At 41.0% G+C, this 17,201-nt stretch overlaps 1 protein-coding gene across 5 annotated transcripts in view; it reads right to left on the minus strand.

Moving 5' to 3' along the window:
- LOC134533287 (medium-chain acyl-CoA ligase ACSF2, mitochondrial) overlaps positions 1 to 17,201 on the minus strand; it is a 177,757-nt gene that overhangs the window by 8,149 nt on the left and 152,407 nt on the right. For 3 of the 5 annotated variants that reach the window (XM_063370743.1, XM_063370744.1, XM_063370747.1), the window contains 2 exons: positions 7,829 to 7,970; positions 3,034 to 3,144 (listed from right to left, as the gene is read on the minus strand). In XM_063370743.1, coding sequence (XP_063226813.1) covers positions 3,034 to 3,144; positions 7,829 to 7,970 — 253 coding nt within the window. Of the gene's footprint in view, positions 1 to 3,033; positions 3,228 to 7,828; positions 7,971 to 17,201 lie in introns of those variants that run through there. The other 2 variants (XM_063370746.1, XM_063370745.1) reach the window with 2 other exon arrangements.

Genomic DNA, 17,201 nt, shown 5'->3' on the forward strand with positions numbered 1-17,201 from the left:
TTACTGTAAGCTTTCGTAAAACTTGTTTTGTAACTTTTACAAATAAAATCTTGGGGCCCCGAAAAATCGTGAGGAAACACTATTTTAGCGTGAGGGCGTGAGATGGACCTTAAAATCGTGAGCCTCACACCAAAATCGTGAGAGTTGGCAGGTCTGTGCATGTATTCTCTAAGATGCTCCATTTTTGAGATACTATTAACCAGAAATCCCTGAAACATTAACATTAAAAAAATGAGAGATTCTTTGTGTACAAATCGTGCAAGATACGGGAAAAAATTAAAAAAAAAAAAAAAAAAAATTGTATTTCAGCTTTAAAGCATCACAGATTATGTTATTTTTTGAGTTTATCGCGATTGTGAATTTTTCAGCTGGAACTAACCGAAGCAAACAGAGAGGGTATCGTGTCTAAGAGCAAAGAGCGAGCAATATCACAATGGTTGGTGTTAGGCGGGCGACACACAACGCCACAGAACAGTTGTCTGAGGCGGGAGGGGTGCTTGCCTGGAGAAACGCTGCGTAACAAACTTCAAAATAATTTTCGGCTGATTGCCTTAAAATGTTGTGCGATTCTTCGAAAAGGGGTTGTAATATAGAGCTGGTCGTAAATGGGATCTTAACAATGGAGTTTTATTGTTCTTAGTTTATAGCACCAGTGGTTGCTTGAAGATCTCGATGGAGTATTGGCAGACTGCTTCCCCATTAGTCTTAATTAATTTGGGGATGTATTAAAAAGGTTTTCGAATCACCGACTTTTTAAGACAACTCTACGTGGAAAACAGCATGTATTAATTAATTGAAGTAAATTACGCACTTGAAAAACTTTTTAATGTACCACAAATTTTGTTACTGTACCACTTGCATTAGTAACCACCCTGATTCTGCTTATTATTTTTTATAGTCAATTAATCTGTCAATAATAGTGCACTGTCAGTTGGACACATTTAAAATTTATATGGAAAAAATAAATTTCTAGGAGGACATAAGAGAACATTCTAGTAATGCAGTGGCGTTTCGAGCCCGTGGCTGGAATGCTCTTGTTAGCCATGCCTCTGGTAAAAAAAAAAAGATGGCATCAAGGGACAAATACGTCAGTTTATAAACTTTTTTCACATCAAAAAATGTTTCAGTACAACACTGGAAGCAGTCACATCATTATCGTCGCCCTCCTGCTAAAATGTAATTGTCTTGCCTTTGAGCCTGCGAGCTCACTTAAAACCAGGGTCAAGTTTAAGATAGATGGTTGTTTTACTTTTATTTATGTATTCTGTTGCCCCGGGGCTCCCTCCTGTTTGTAGTTAATTATATTTTAAGACATGTGTACGTAAAGGTTAAAGATGACGGAAAAGAAAAAGTTAAGCAAATAAATTTAGTAAAAAAGGGCAGTTATATAAATCAAACCAGCAGCCTTGTTATTACATTATTATTCATCCCCAATCCACATAGCCTCCTAGAGTTCCTAGTAGATTATAAGTAAATTCCTTTGTATGACGTTTGGGCACCTCGGTGGTAATTATTGTTGGTTTTGTTTTCTAGGCCGACGCTTCCAAGGCCTTATTTTTTTACTATTCATTTTTGAGGGTTTACCTGCAGCCCAGCGTACGTCCCAATACGTACTTTCACAGCCACTCTCTTCCCCTCCAGGGCCAAGGTTAAAAATATTCATCACTCATTCGTCTCTAATACCTCTGTTGACATCAGCAATGGCGGCGGAGTAGTTTCTCAAAGAGATAAACACTATGTAATTTAAAACATGTTTCTTTAAATTTGGTAAAACTTTGACTAAAGTAGAACATCTATTATTTGATTAAACAAGCATTCAAGAAGTGGAAACTTGGTTCATTTGTTCTTTGATTGTGTAAAGGTTTATTTTGGTTGAATAGTAATCAACTTGGCATAGAATAACATTATGAAAGACTAGTGTCTATAAATAATTGTCTCAGGAAGTTAACGTAATCATACAAAGTTGTTGGTCGCTTTAGGCGCTTCTCCTTATAATGGCACTCGAGAGTAATACTATCTGAGAAAAATTTTTTAATATTTTTGTGGTAATGTTTTGGTTGTGTGGGGTTTTAAGATAAATTAGGCATTTATGTAGTACACACTGCTTGGTGCTACATTTTCCCTAACATGGAGGCATTAATTTCAATAAAATGTAATAGTTTTTCATGTCAAATTCTTTGAGTGCCAAGTTTAAAAGTTTTGCCACTACCTACCTTTATACATTTCAGTTATTTCACTGCACATATTTATTTGAGAGAATTGCAACATCAGATAGCTCTACTTTGTTTGGGGCCATTTTAACCCTTATTGTGTTCTGGTGAAAGTCTAATTTGCTACCCCAGTTTATGCCTATATTTAGTCGTCTGTAATATTAGTGTTATTATAGCTTGTAGTAATTTGTGAATATTTAATGTTTTTCATATAATGCATTTTAGCTACATGGTGTTACCATGAGCATGCAAGAGACATGGTTACATTATTGTGTTCTTTGGAATCATTGTATTTTTGTGTTTTGGTATTTTGTAAGTTTTTGCATAGCCCCAGAGGTCTAAATTAGTTGTTTAAGTACATTTTTAGTTCCATGAAGTATAGGAAAAAGAATGTAGTGAATTAAAAAAATCTGTTTAAATGTTTTTGCTCAAAAATGTAAATTATGTGAGATTACCTTTTTTATATCTTGTTATGCTAAGTAACAGCTGTTAAATCACAGAGAACAATACTGCACAGTGTACATCTAAAACAACTCTCACAGTGATTACGTCAGTAAGAGTTTATGGGTATTTAAACTAGCCAACGGTACCCGCTCGTAGCTGAAGCAACAGGCTTTAATGAACAGTGCATGGTCTCCGCCATGGAGAGGTTTTCTCAGGAGGCTCCCATTCCTTTCCTTCCTACATTCTTCTGAAAAACCACCTCGCTCCCTCTAGTTTTCTGTGCCGGGAGCATCGTTCTCCGGTCCGCGATGTTAACGGTTCCCAGTCACCACAAGCCGTTCACTAACGTAGCTCAGGAAAGGTTAGTACGCCACGCTACCTTGCCGGTGCAGTACGCCCTGAGCTGCTGGGCAGACAGAGACGCCCCGGGCCGGAGTCTGGCGAAGCAGCACACCACCTCGCCCAGGCGTGGGTCCGGGACCCCCAGCACCTGCGCACGCCCCTCGCGTCACACGGCTGGATCCGACCCAGCACTTAGCACGTCTTCATTTAGCCCAGTCTTGAATAGCACGTCTGTAAATTTCAGTAAGCACGAAATCTCGGCAGGAAAAAAAAAAGGTTGAGCACGACGCCACAAAGGCTGTTTCAACTTCTGTAAACAACAGATGTGCCCCGTGGCATACAGTTAGCTAAACAAATGGGGAAGAAATGTGCGCGCATGTCTGTCTACACTATCGGCTGTTGTACAAACATCAGCTATGGCAAGATAAATTGAGGTTATGGAGTGTAAAGGAGCAAAACTTTTTTTTACGTCCGTGCGTATGCCGCCGTGCCGTACCGTTGTCGCCTGGCCACAGACCGGGCTGTGAATTCAGTCTAGCCAGTGGCAGGGAATTCACTCAAACAAAAGCAACGTCTGCCCATTCAGCTGCCGGTAACTGTACGTGCTTGATCACTCATAATGCATCATGTTCAAGTATTTGAGACCAAACTAGAAGTATTATGGCGTGCAGATTGTCATGAAGGCCACGCTTATGTTGGTCGCACTTTAGTTTTAAGCAAGTCAACTATGCGCACAATCGTACGAAATAAGGACTCTTACCAACCAACAAGTCTGATGCTTTTGGTTGTACTAGCGGGAACATATTTGACATTAGATACCGGAACAGAAATGAACAGATGATTCACATGGAAAAGTTTGTTAAATGAATGGTGCAATAAAAAAAAATCATGGGTCTGACAGGATTGGTGTGAACCAAGCGGTGATACATGAGTAAGTACTTTAATTTTAGAAAAATTAAAATGTAACTATCCGGACAGTAATATCAGTTTCACTATCAGTAAAGGATGGTTTGGAAGGATAGCGGAAGGATACGCGATGTGAGTTGAAGGTCACGCCCGAGCCAGCCGACTGACGATGAAGTACATAACCATATCTCCCGTTACGTGGTGTTGTATTTGTCATACAAAGTGCGATGAGAGGCATATAAAGATAAATGGTGTGACATATTTGTAGTTGAGTGTTATTCAACGCATTTATATTAAAGTATATTTTCGTACACAATTTTGGAACACATAAATAAATTAGCCTTGCTATTTATGGAAACTAATGCTTCAGAATACGCGATTTCGAATAACACGAGAATTTTTGGGAACAAATAAGTTGTGCTAAGTAAGGGATAGGTGTAACCTGCAACCATAGTAAGCTCATTGTTTTTTTACAAAAACTAAAACAAACTTTAACCCCCAGCCCCCTGTAAAACTAAAGGTAGCCATTGTAATCACAGTTAAAAATCCAAATTTCCTGGATAATGACATCATATATTTTTTAAACATAATAATTACAATGTGCATTTTGCTAAAACCAAACTACACTTGCCTGATTCCAAAAAAACACATACGTATTCTGGTGTGTATATTTGTGTATATATCCTTTTATTAATAATTTTCTTCTATGGCTATATAGATACATAATTATTTATTAATTTGTAAAACAGTTCTGTAAACATTTGAGAACTAAAAGGACATTTCATGAAGTGAAGGAGTTTCCAAATTATCTGGCTGTGACCTTGAAGGCATGCGAGGCAGTTCAGACGGCCACCGAGTTCAAACTACTCGTGAAGGAGTTCCCGATCGTTGAATGACAATTATCAGAAGCTTTCAAGTGTTTGGTATTCTAAGTTACGTGTGGCATCTCAATTATCATTGGCCGCCCATTGCGAGGGTGCAACTGCTACTAGGCTGTTGGAACCTGACTGTACGATTGGCAACTCACTTTCAAACATGGTAGCAACAATTATGTATAAGCTGGATGTTCGCTCGTTCGCTGCTTATGCACTACTTATATTATTCCTAAAGTATATTTACAAATTTCTGTTTAACTGCCTATTATTCCTATATATACTACTTACTATTTTACATACAGTTTTATCGCTCTATTCATCGACAGTAGAAGCGGCAGAGTGGTTAGATCATGGAGTTGTAACCAAAATCATAATAATTTGTGAGTTCAAAACTCTCCTTAAAAACAAATATTACATTTGTTTCAAAATTAAGCAGAGTTAATTTTTGTTCACATAATTAATGATTTTAAGGCAATATTACATTTTAACCTTGTCTTGCCTAGCTTTTTCAGCATACTGTTTAGTGACATTATTTTCGTATTTAATATTTCCAATACTTACATTTTTAAGTATTATTTCTTATGTAAAACCATGATCAAAAGACTCCTTATTTATTCCAACAATAAGTTAAAAGGGTTTATTTTGTCACGTGAGCCTACAGGAGAGTGCACTGGCGCGATATAGTCTAGTCAACTGTGATTACTCCTTTTGAATATCTATGATCCGATCACAGTCACAGCACTTCTTGTCTGTTCTAATGGTGAAAGTAATAACTGAGCGGATGGCAAGTACTAATGATGTCAAATTTACAATTGCGAGTCGTTTCAAAACATCTACACATAAAGACAATTTTTAATGAATTTACAGTAACCAATGTAATTAAAATATGCTGCAAAAAGAAAGTTTTTTAAGTAAAACACTAATAAAAGAAATTATGTTACTTAAATATTGAAGTAAATATTCTATACATGTAATAGAAAATCACTATCATCAAGCTACAATATATGCTACTGGTAATGTTAACACTGAAAATAAAATTCAAATTGTGCCAGGAAAAATAATTAATTTGGCAAAACGTTAAAATAAGATGTCAGAAATATTGCGTCCTTTTCCTGCTTTTCGACAATAGTTAAAATAACTATATAATAAGAATTGCTCAAGAGAAGATTATACAATAGTAAATTACATATTAAAAAACCTTCCTCATTAGAGGCCAAAAGTATGTATTTATTGTGGTGGGAAAAAAAACTGTGCTCTATCGGCCAGTCAAGAATTTACTGTAGTTAAATTCTTCCATAAAGCACTTTGAAGTATTCACGAAGTAAAAAAAAATCCTAGACGGTAAAAGAATAGAATGTGTGCAGCTATCGGTTGTTTGGGAACAATCACAGTTTGACGGGTTCTGAAGCTCTATTACAATGAAAGTGGCCTTGTCATTGATGGTATGGGAGCAATCACATTTTCCAAATTCCTGTACTAGCCACATAGGCTGGAGTGTTAGTTATGTTGGACACAAGACTACGACCAGTTGCTACTCTGATCGTAGATACTTCGTGAGATGAATCACAGACTGTTACTGTGATTTTTTGATCTATGCGAACAAATAACAGGTTGTGATTTTATGACCCATCTCTAGTTGTGACGCTACAGTCAAGATAGCCAACGGCAAGGAGAGCAAGTATTTCAGTTTTTGTGATGTGTGTCAATTGGATTCTTACTAGTTTACGCCGGTGAAATAGGTATTTATGTTAATACCGCAGGTTAAGGCATATGGAAATAAAAATTAATTTCATAAAGGCAATTCATATTTATTACAAGTGGTAGTCTATGTAGTCTGATTATAACATGGAATAATGTTTGCATTTGTTTGTCTTCAATTCATGCATAATTAAAATGCAATAAATGTTAATGATTTTTGAATGTACTAAACAACTGGGACCTCAAGGAGCTACTGGCAGCTCTCACCAGCAGTCAGCACCTGCCTGCTGCAGCAAGGCCGTCAGTTCAACATACAGAACGAGGCTACATCAAAATTTTAATAGTGGTTTCACTTGCATTTGTTATTATTCCGGGTTGCTCAGCCGGGCCATCTTTGGAATGTAATAAAATAACATGTTAAGTTATAACTCGATTTTATTTATGGTGTTAGCTAAAATTAAATTTTTGGAAAATGTTAGAAAATTCTGTAGCCACCCTGACTCATAGAAAAAATTGGTTTGCAATGTGGAAGGAAGCAGCGACAGAATGAAAGGGTAAAGGAGGCAGGAGTACCACTGAAACGTCTGTTCCGCTCCCCATCTAAGAGACACCGGAGAGAGCTGCGTCAGTGCTGCCAACTGAGGCCTGGAGCATGCATCGAGTCTCGTGAGGGCACAAGGAGCAGGTCTGCCACGTTACACCACTGCCTGAGCTCACAACTGGGCAGCAAGGAATATTTAATTTTGAAGACATGATGGTGTAAAGGGTTTTGTCTCACGAAATGGAATGGGATGAGAATTGCTTTGTTGCTAACAACCTCAACAGAATATACATAGAACTAGCAGAACCCGACATGTTGTCCTGCCATGGTTTAATTATTCACCTCTAATTATCTGTATGCAATCTAAAATCTATAAAGAATTAAAAATGATATTCCATTTTAAACTCGCTCACCAAATACTAATCACAATCACAATGACTATTTGTTGTTATTGAGGATTAAGGACAGTAAAAATCACAATACACCAATTTTCATAGCTGCAGTACCCGGCGTTGCACGGACTGAACACAGGGTGATATATTGTCCGTGAGTTAAAGCAAAAATGGATAGCGTTATGTGACAGTGTGGTGGACATAGAGAAATGACACACAATTGCTGTTTGTATGTATGTGACCTATTAGTTTCTGTTTACCCATGGCGATCAGTTGCATGATTTAGAAGTTGATGCGCTGTAGCGCCATCTAGTGGTGAGATACTTTGATGTGTTTTATTGCAATTGGTCAAACAGTGTTGGAATTTATCATCATACATACATACATACATACACAGTACACAGATAAGATGTGACGTACTTGGGCTTCTAGGATGTCCGGGTGAGTCTGCAGCATGTCCTCTATCTCTCTAGGGAAGATGTTCTCCCCTCCTCTGATGATCATGTCCTTGAGGCGCCCCACCACTCTGCCGTAGCCGTCCTCCAGCAACACAAACTGGTCGCTGCAACACTCACAGGTGTTCACCTTCTGCAACTGACGGTGCAACACTACCTACTTTCACAGTGCATGCCAGTTTCCACATCCGCCTGTTCCTGCCCCCGTCCTAGTGAAGGGGCAAGGGAACCATTGGTACCCCTGCTTTTAGGAGGAATAAAATGCATACTTATTTAGATTCTGAATCTGATATCCAAATACGTTATTTCCAAAACGTTACAAATTTTCAGACATTTTAAATTCTAGTTACTTCATTATTCACCCGGCTTTTTAATGCCACAAGCCATTATCTGTTGTCTGCTTCTTATGTTGAAGCTAAGAGATTGTCTATAGTTGTACCCGAAGCCAGAGCAACCGGGCTGGAAAATTGTGTGTTTATTACAAAATTAATCTGGTGTTGAAGTATGGTGTGTTGTTAAAACTGTGTTTTTAACAACTTCAGCAAAACATCTTTCAGATTCACAATACTGTACGGTTACGTTGTACGGCGTACAGATATATATATACTATTTATTAAGTGCATTATTATTAATATTTATGTATTTAATTATTATTACTAATGCTATTATGGTATTTAATACTTTTATATAAGTTACATCCCAGATGAACTACTTGACCATCGAACTACGGAACTGTCATTCTACAGCCTAGCATATATTATTATTTTAATTTATTTATTTGATTTGTTACATGCCACACCAACAGCACAAGACTCCAACGGTGGGCACAACATGTAAGACATGTAAAAAAAACAAATACAGTAACAGAACAAAAATAAGAACAAAACAATAAATTATAAGAACAACAAATAGTAGGACAAAAACAAAGACAAGACAACATAACATACAAATATCCATATGAGTGCTTAACTTCTGAAAAGTACTTAAAATAACAAAAATGTTTCATGAGAGTAATAAATGTATAAGTACAGAACATATAATATTATGTGGATAAATACAGTTGGTATCCTTAGATTAATACATCTGGTATTAAATAATTTAGGTAATAACATTAGAGCATAAAGATAATTAATCTTTGGATGCCGAAAGAATAATTTTTTTAACAAGTTTTTTCTCTCTGGTAGGTTGTAAGTGATTAACATACATATTAAAATTGTTAACAAGTCTATATATAATATCATTTGTATTTAAAAGTGTGCACAAAAAAGGTGGGTTACGGCTATTAAAAGAAGGAATTTTAATGCCAGTAACATCAAATATATGAGGACATATAAGATTACCATAATAACAATGGAAGACAAAAATGGCATCTAAGATCTTTCTTCTAGTTGATAATGAACCAAGGAGGGAATTTAAATCTATGTTATTGATGGTATTTAATTTTTTGTTAATATAGTCAGATACTTTAGATTGAATCCTGTCAAGCTTTTCAATATCAGTGTTATTGATGCTATTCCATATAATAGAACCATATTCAAGTTTTGATCTTATTAGAGCTGTATAGAGGGAGAGAATAGAGTCAATATTGGAGGTGTTAAAGGTGATAAATTTAATTAGACCAAGTATTTTGTTAGATACCGAGATAATGTTTTCAATGTGAAGATGAAAAAATAGTTTTTGATCCAGTAAAATTCCTAGGTCTTTGACATGTTGAGATTTTTTAATAGGTGAGTTATCAAGTTTGTATTCATATTGCAATGGGTAGGTTTTTCTAGAGAAGGTAATGATAGCAGTTTTTTCCATGTTTAGATTGACCAAATTATTTGTGCACCAATTTGCAATTTCTGTAATATCACATTGTAGTAGATAGCTGTCATGATATGAAGAGATTTTTCTATATATCTTTAAGTCATCGGCAAAAAGAGTGCCAACTGAGTTCTGTAATCCAGATGTTATATCATCAATGTAGATATTGAAAAGTAAAGGAGATAGTGTGCCACCTTGCGGGACGCCAGAAGGAGTTGGGTGGAGATCTGAACTTATATTCTGTACTGAAACATAAAAGTTTCTGTTATTTAAATAGCTTGTTAACCATGATAAATACTTATCACTTAGCCCAATTTTGGAACATTTGCTTAGTATTATTTGATGATTAACAGTGTCGAAAGCTTTAGCTAAATCAAAGTAACATTGGACTGCACATAATACCTTCAAACCTAACCTGATTTTCTATTTCTGTGATTGTTGTAATTTCACTCCTGTTATTTCTAATATTTTATCACCGCAGATATTTTATGTATAATATTTTCACATTTTGTTTTTTTCTGTGATTGTTAATCACCTTCATTATTTACCTGTTCTTGGCTGCAGTGATAACAGCTGCAGGCTATATTTGATAACTGCATACCGCCGCTGGGTGGAAGTGCAGCCATGTAATTAGTTATGAAAAAGGAAGTAAGAAAAGGCGTCTCTTCGTTAGGGACTATCCCGACGCCGGCCTCAGCAAAATAATTTAATTTTAATTAAGATTGTAAAAATTCAGTAATATCAGTGTCTGTAAAACAATCTATATTGTTGCAACCATGAGTGTGAGTGTTTACAACGGGATCCAGCTACGATGAGATAAGTTATCTTTAACTTATATTTGAGGCCTATGCTATAAGCTAAAGTTAGCCATTTTTAACATTGTAGCGTCCTCAAAACGGACTTTTATTGAAACGCCCTTGTGAACCTTTGAACTATGCTAAAGTCATTGTTATATCCTGTTGACATTTTAAATATCTTTTTGAACCTTATAGTAAATTAAAATGATATTTTTCGACGGTGATTACAATTTGATTCCACTCAGAGGTCTGAAGTCAGAACTTATGCTAACCCTGAGTCATAGCCGAGGCATAAGTATAATACAGTTGAAAAACTGAGCGAATAATTATTTTACATACATTTTACAGCAACTGAGCAACGGTGATTTTAATAATTTGAAATATTTGACACCTAAACTGTTTTTCGTACACAAACTTTTTATAAACTATATTTGGAAGTTAATGAACTTTTGTATTGATTACACATCTGTGCCAACCTATATCCAGTATTTTCAAGCAGTTATACATAACCAAGAAAGCCACAATAAACCATATTAATTCATAGTTCTATCACTCCCAACCTGCACTACCACATCCTGACACTTAATAAAATTTCTATCCATAGTGTTTTGCAACTGAACTTGTTATTGTCTTGTGTTTTGTTTTTGTGTAGATTTAAGATTATTCAGTGTACTTGTTCATGTTATGTTTATTATTTATTAAACAGTGTTGTGTCACAGTTGCAAGATACACCACCTCAAATAATTCTATTCAATCCTTATTTTACTTTCTCTATTTATATTGGTATATAGCTACATGAAACCCACAGAAAAGGCATAGTGTGTGGAGAAACGGCGCCCAACTACATATAAGACTACACTACACTCTAAATAGAGAAGTGACACAACCAACGTGGGGCTGTACATAGCGGTGTGTGTAACGCTATACTACGCTACTCTGCAATACTTGAAATAAAGTGTTAAAATATAAACTCAACAATCGGCAGGTCTAGGAGACACTAGGTGAGCCAGTGCAGCTGTAGAGCAACTCCAGACATGCCACATATGTTTCCTGATGCAAATCAAAAGGTGGGGATTTAAAAAAAAAAAAAAAAAAAAAAAAGTTCTTACAGCTCTCATGAATGTTTACGTGCTGTGAATAAAAATAAAACAATCGAAACTATTTTGTCGGTTTTGTCTAATGTTCACTTACGAGATGGTTACCTGGATTAAGAATGGGTTTAGTGTGTTATTACAATATTCCTGTTAAAAAAAAACACTTTTATACATACGTGTTTATTGTAATTTAAGATTTTTTTTACAAATGATTTAACAAATATTTCATTCTATAATAGGCTGGTTTTTCTAGGCAATTTTTTGATATCCAAAATGTTGGTACCCTATCTCTGACAACCACCCTTCACCCCTGGCCCTAACGCTCTGCTTCAACCTCCCAGTGGCACGAGTCCCCCAGCCATGGAAACACAGGACATGAACTACTCGTGAGTGACCATGGCACAATTAGACAGGCAAACATTTTAGTTATGAATATAGCCTGAATTCACGAACATATAATATACACCCGAAACTGAATTATCTTGTACCGATACACGGCCCACATATAAATATATATGGTCAGTAGGGCGTATTTAAGTAAATATAAACAGTGTTTGAGGGGACCTAGTCAACAATGGTCCGCGGTATTGATAAATATTCGACTTTTGAAGTGATAGTGTGACGGCGCATGCGCGCCAGCGCCAGGAGAATTAGCGGCAATCGGCAACCGACTGAACTTAAAAACGGGCCAATAGGAGAGGCCGCTGGGGACGCTCGGCGGAGGTATAAAAGAGCCTCCTGGCATTTTCTCGACGAGTCGGTCCGCTGCGCAGAGTCGGAGCACGTATCGCTTCGCGTAAGAAGTTTTCGCTACCCGCGATTCTGGGCTGCGGAATTGCGACCCGAAGTTGAACTTTCGGTATTATCAACATTTGGGACGGTAATTATCGAATTCGTCAACGTGTCCGCGGTCCGGGAAACAACTACTTGCGCGCCGGAACTTCGCCTGTGTGAGTGCTCTGGTGACTTAAAGTGTGTGGTGCCTATTGGTGCATCTCAACGCACTCCCTGGGACAGCCTTCACGCAGTCTGGAGACTGTGGAGCCAGCGCAGCATTCGCAAGGTAAGGCGCGGTCGCCTTGAGTCGGCGCCAGCGCATTGTTGGACGGCAAACTCCCCTCATCTTACACGGTGATTCCAGCTACGAGACGTTATCGCAGAGACTGTGCCTCCTAATAGTAACTGTCCGCGGTCCCCCCCAGAGGTCCTGGGGGTAGAAATAGCCTACCGACAGAGTTTTAGCTCGGAGCAAACCCCACCCTTATTTAATGTGTAGACGGCGTCTACGTGTTGTGTCGGATACCAACAATAGAGACTGAACGTGAATTGGACTTTTGTCGAGCCGGGTGCCCTTCGTAACGTCCTGCAGTTTCAATAACATTCTTGTTTTTGCTAGTCACATTGTGCCTCAGAGAACTTTAGCCATTATCAAGTATAATTCCAATGTTATGTTATTGTTTTTGCCTCAAATTCATTAATATTATTAAAATTTCTTGGAAAATCATATATTGTTTATTTGTACTACAGGTTAGTCTCCTTGATGATATTTTAAAGTTATGGCAAACAGGGCTAAGTAATGTTAGGCACTCGTGTATTGACAAATATCATCTACCATTCAGGCAGTCCTGTGTTTGTAAACAAACGAGGTGTTTGTTTACGTTTGGGTCACTCCAGTCCAGCATAACGTGTGTCTGTCGTCATATTATTAGTGTGTGTACCCGCACACATTCTGTCGCGCCAAGTGGGGCTCGAGTAGAGGTGAGCAGGACACGTATTATTTTAGTAGTGACAGTTTCTTGACAGAACTATGTCTCGTCAGCAACCGTTGCGTGAGGTCCGCAAGCGACCTGGGCAGGAGCAGGATCAGCAGGAGCAGGGTGACAACTTGTGTCACGACAGTGAAACGGACACGGCTCCCTCTGTAGATGAGTGTTCACTAATTAGGGTGATGAGTACGGCGGAAGCCGGTGCTGAAGTTTACACGGCGGACGTGGCTGTAGGCAGGTCTACGCCGGGTTCGAGTCCCGAGGCCGAGACCCACACCTGTTGGGTGTGCAACCATTATATGTACCCACCGGTACGTACTCTGACAGGGTAGTACAGAATGTATTGTCGGCCGCTTACGCGTCTAGAGACGGGCCGAGCAGCGGTTCAGAGCCGACGTCTACGGGGACGGACAGGATCGAACAGCTACTTTTGAGGCTGGCGATCGACATAGGTGCTGTCTGTACCAATTTGAACGGACGTCTGGACAGTGTTGTGGCTGATTTCGATGTTAGTGTCAGTACCCGCCTTGACAGGGGCCTGACTGACATGAGTGCACGGCTGGACACTGCCACGACTGACATGGGTGCACAGCTGAACACTGCCATGACTGACATGGGTGCAAGTCTGGACGTGGTTTCTGCACGTCTCGAAGCCGTTCACGTCAGTGTCACGGACAGTATCAACCAAATTAGGACGGACGTCGCCGACATCACTACGCGGGTGGACACGGCCATGACGGACATGGGCGTCCGTCTGGACGGAGTTACTACCTGTGTTAATCACGTCGAGAATGAGGTCGTTGTCGTCACGTCGCGCCTGAATGACGTCACTAAGGAGCTGGGCATTGTTGAGGGTCGCATTGAGTCTGCAGCGCAGGAGCGGCAGGACTTACAGCATCGCTGCCTGGCAAACTATGCAGGAGGAGACAACAATGATCGCGTCGCGCCTGGAAGTAATTGAAGGATCGGCTGCGACATTGCACAGTAGAGTCGATGCGTTGGCCAGCGGCGCCGTGTGAGTCCAGGAATTGGAGCAGCGTCTGGCTAACCTGGGTGCCAATCCCGTGTGTAGCAGCGCGCCCCATCACAGGGTCACCTACAGCAGTGGTAACTCAGAGCCAGCTGCGGGAATTAGCGCAATGACCAAGCCTACTGTACCGGACTCTGCGTCAGCGCCGGCAAGCGCGCCACTCAGCACACCATTGTTGGACTCGGTTGCGCTACTGCACCACCCGGCTAGGCACTGGTCGGAGTCGATGCCCAGTTTCTCCGGCAAAGTTGGGGAGAACCCAATACGTTTCCTTAATAAATTGGACGAATATTCACGGACATTCGGACTGACTGACGCAGACAAGTTAAAATGTCTCAGCACTGCACTGAAGTCCCATGCTTATTATTGGTGGGAGGTTATCATCCCTGCCACGACATCCTTCGCGCAGTTCCGTGAGTTGTTTATACAACAATTTTGGAATCTGAGGATACAAGGCACCTTAAGGGCGCAGCTGCACTCGGAGCGCTACGATCCCAAGCGAGGCTCGTCACTGGAATCTCACATATCCCAGATATATGAGAAGACGCGATACCTGACCCTCACTATGAGCGACGAAGAATTCTATGCCACTGTCACGGAACAGCTGCCATTACATTACCAGAAACAGCTGGTTGGACGGACGTATCGTGACGTCGCCGATTTCCGGGAGCAACTGCTGTTGCTAGATAGGCTGGAAAAGCTGACCAAGACCCAGCCAGCACAGGACAGCATGGACAAGGCGCCATTCGTGCCGAAGCCGCAGCCGGTCAATAATTATTGGCAGCAGCGTGATCGGCAAAGAGACAGCCGCCAGGTACCGGTCAACATGTTGCACTGTGAGCGTGACGCAGGCTACGGACAACGCGGGCCGAACGACGGAGAACAACAGGTTGGACGTCAGCGCCGCAGTAGAGGCGGCAAACGGAAAACCAGCTGGTGGTCCTCACAGTCCAAGTATAACAGCGATGGAGAGGACAGCCGCAGCGCGCGACGGCAACAGCAGGACGACCGGTGTAGGTCAAGGTCACGCGAGCGAGGGCGCCGGTATCACTCAAAAAATGAGTACGATAACTCCGGGCTGCAACGCCAGTCATCCGACACCCACGGCCCGGCGGAAACGAGATACGCACAGACGCAGGGGAAGACTAGACTGCAAAATGACACCGCTCGTAGTGCCCCGCTGCAGCGCGTCTCAAGTGACGGCAGCGCGCAACAATACGTCACGGCGCAGCAGGGAGAAGCGTCATCACAGCAGGGCTATTTTGCCCGCAATGAGCCACTCAACCCAGCTGCTGAAGTCTTTCGGATCCAGACCTACAACGCGGGTCAAGGCCAAGGCTGGTTGGCAACAATGGACGCGGGACATCCTGCGCAGCAGGGCCTGCCTAGGCAGGATAACCTGCTAAACTAGAAAGGGTTGAGGTCAATGTGCCCCGGACCGCGACCCACATTACCGGCAGAGGGGTAAAGTTAAGATCTGTAGGGGATGATGATTGCAACTATTTCTGCCTTAGTTATAGGAAGTTTTTGTGTACTGTCATTTTACGTGACAGTGAACGTGAATTTTTGTACAATGAGTTAGAAGGAAGTGACGTATCTTACCAACAGGTTGTTTGTCCGGAAATGACAATGCAGATTAATGGACAGGATGTGCAGGTGCTAATCGACTCAGGAGCCGAGGTTTCGTGCATGAGCGAAGAGATGCTAACATACCTAGAGCAACATAGTGCACCTCTTCCCAAGATTCCTGTACCGGCCTTGAAAATAATAGGTGTTACAGCTAGACCAAGTCCTACAGTCAACAGGCAGGTGTTGATTACGCTGGAGGGGCTAGGAAAGCCGAAGGAGTTTACAGTGTTGGTAGTACGTGGGTTAGCTAAGCCCTTGATACTAGGCGCCGATTTTTTTGACTAGGTACGGTATTGTAATCGATTTACAGCAATGGACGATAACTGCGCGTGACGATCCACGACCGGCGGAGCTTGCGAAACATTGGATGGCTTGCGGGAAATTCGTCGGATTGTTGCATGACGGGACCGTGGCGAGACCTATTAGCATCGGCCCTTCTTCTGACGTCATGCAGGCTACCCTGGACGATTTGAGACAGTCGTTGAGTGGTATCACGACAGTGAGTGCAGACCAGCGGCAGCAGATTTTGCGGCTGTTAGAGCATCACCGAGCTGTGTTTTCAGACCGGCCCGGCCTCAACAGGTTCTACGAAGCCAAGATCCGCATCCGAGGAGGCGAGCCGTATCATCGGAAGTCGTACAACATCCCGGAAAAATTCCGCCAGCAAGCCACGGAGTATCTTCAGCTGATGTTGGACTAGGGAGTGATAAGGCGTGAGGCCAGTCCCTATGCCAACCCCATTGTTTGCGTGGCTAAGAAGGACGGCACTGTGAGACTCTGCCTCGATGCGCGGGAACTGAACCGCCTGACTGTGAAGGATCGCGAGAGCCCGACGGAAACATCGGAGATACTGCGCCTATATCAGGGCGTAAGGTTCATGTCAACGCTGGATTTGTCATCAGGGTACTGGCAGATTCCGCTGGAAGACAGCTCCTGCCAGTATACCGCCTTCCTGTTTCACCATCAACAATATGTGTTTCGCGTCATGCCGTTCGGGTTGTGCAATGCGGTAGCTGAATTTACCCGGTGTTTATCAGCGACTTTGGGCCCCGAGTGCGAAGACTTTGCAAGAGCTTACGTCGACGACATTCTCATTGCATCGTCCAGTTTTGAAGAACATCTACAGCAACTTCACACCGTCCTGAGCAAGCTACAAGGTGCTGGGATGACAGTTAAAATCCGGAAGTCAGCGTTTTGCCGGGAGGAGCTTCTGTTT

Source organism: Bacillus rossius, chromosome 6, assembly GCF_032445375.1.
Source record: "Bacillus rossius redtenbacheri isolate Brsri chromosome 6, Brsri_v3, whole genome shotgun sequence".
Taxonomy (NCBI): domain Eukaryota; kingdom Metazoa; phylum Arthropoda; class Insecta; order Phasmatodea; family Bacillidae; genus Bacillus; species Bacillus rossius.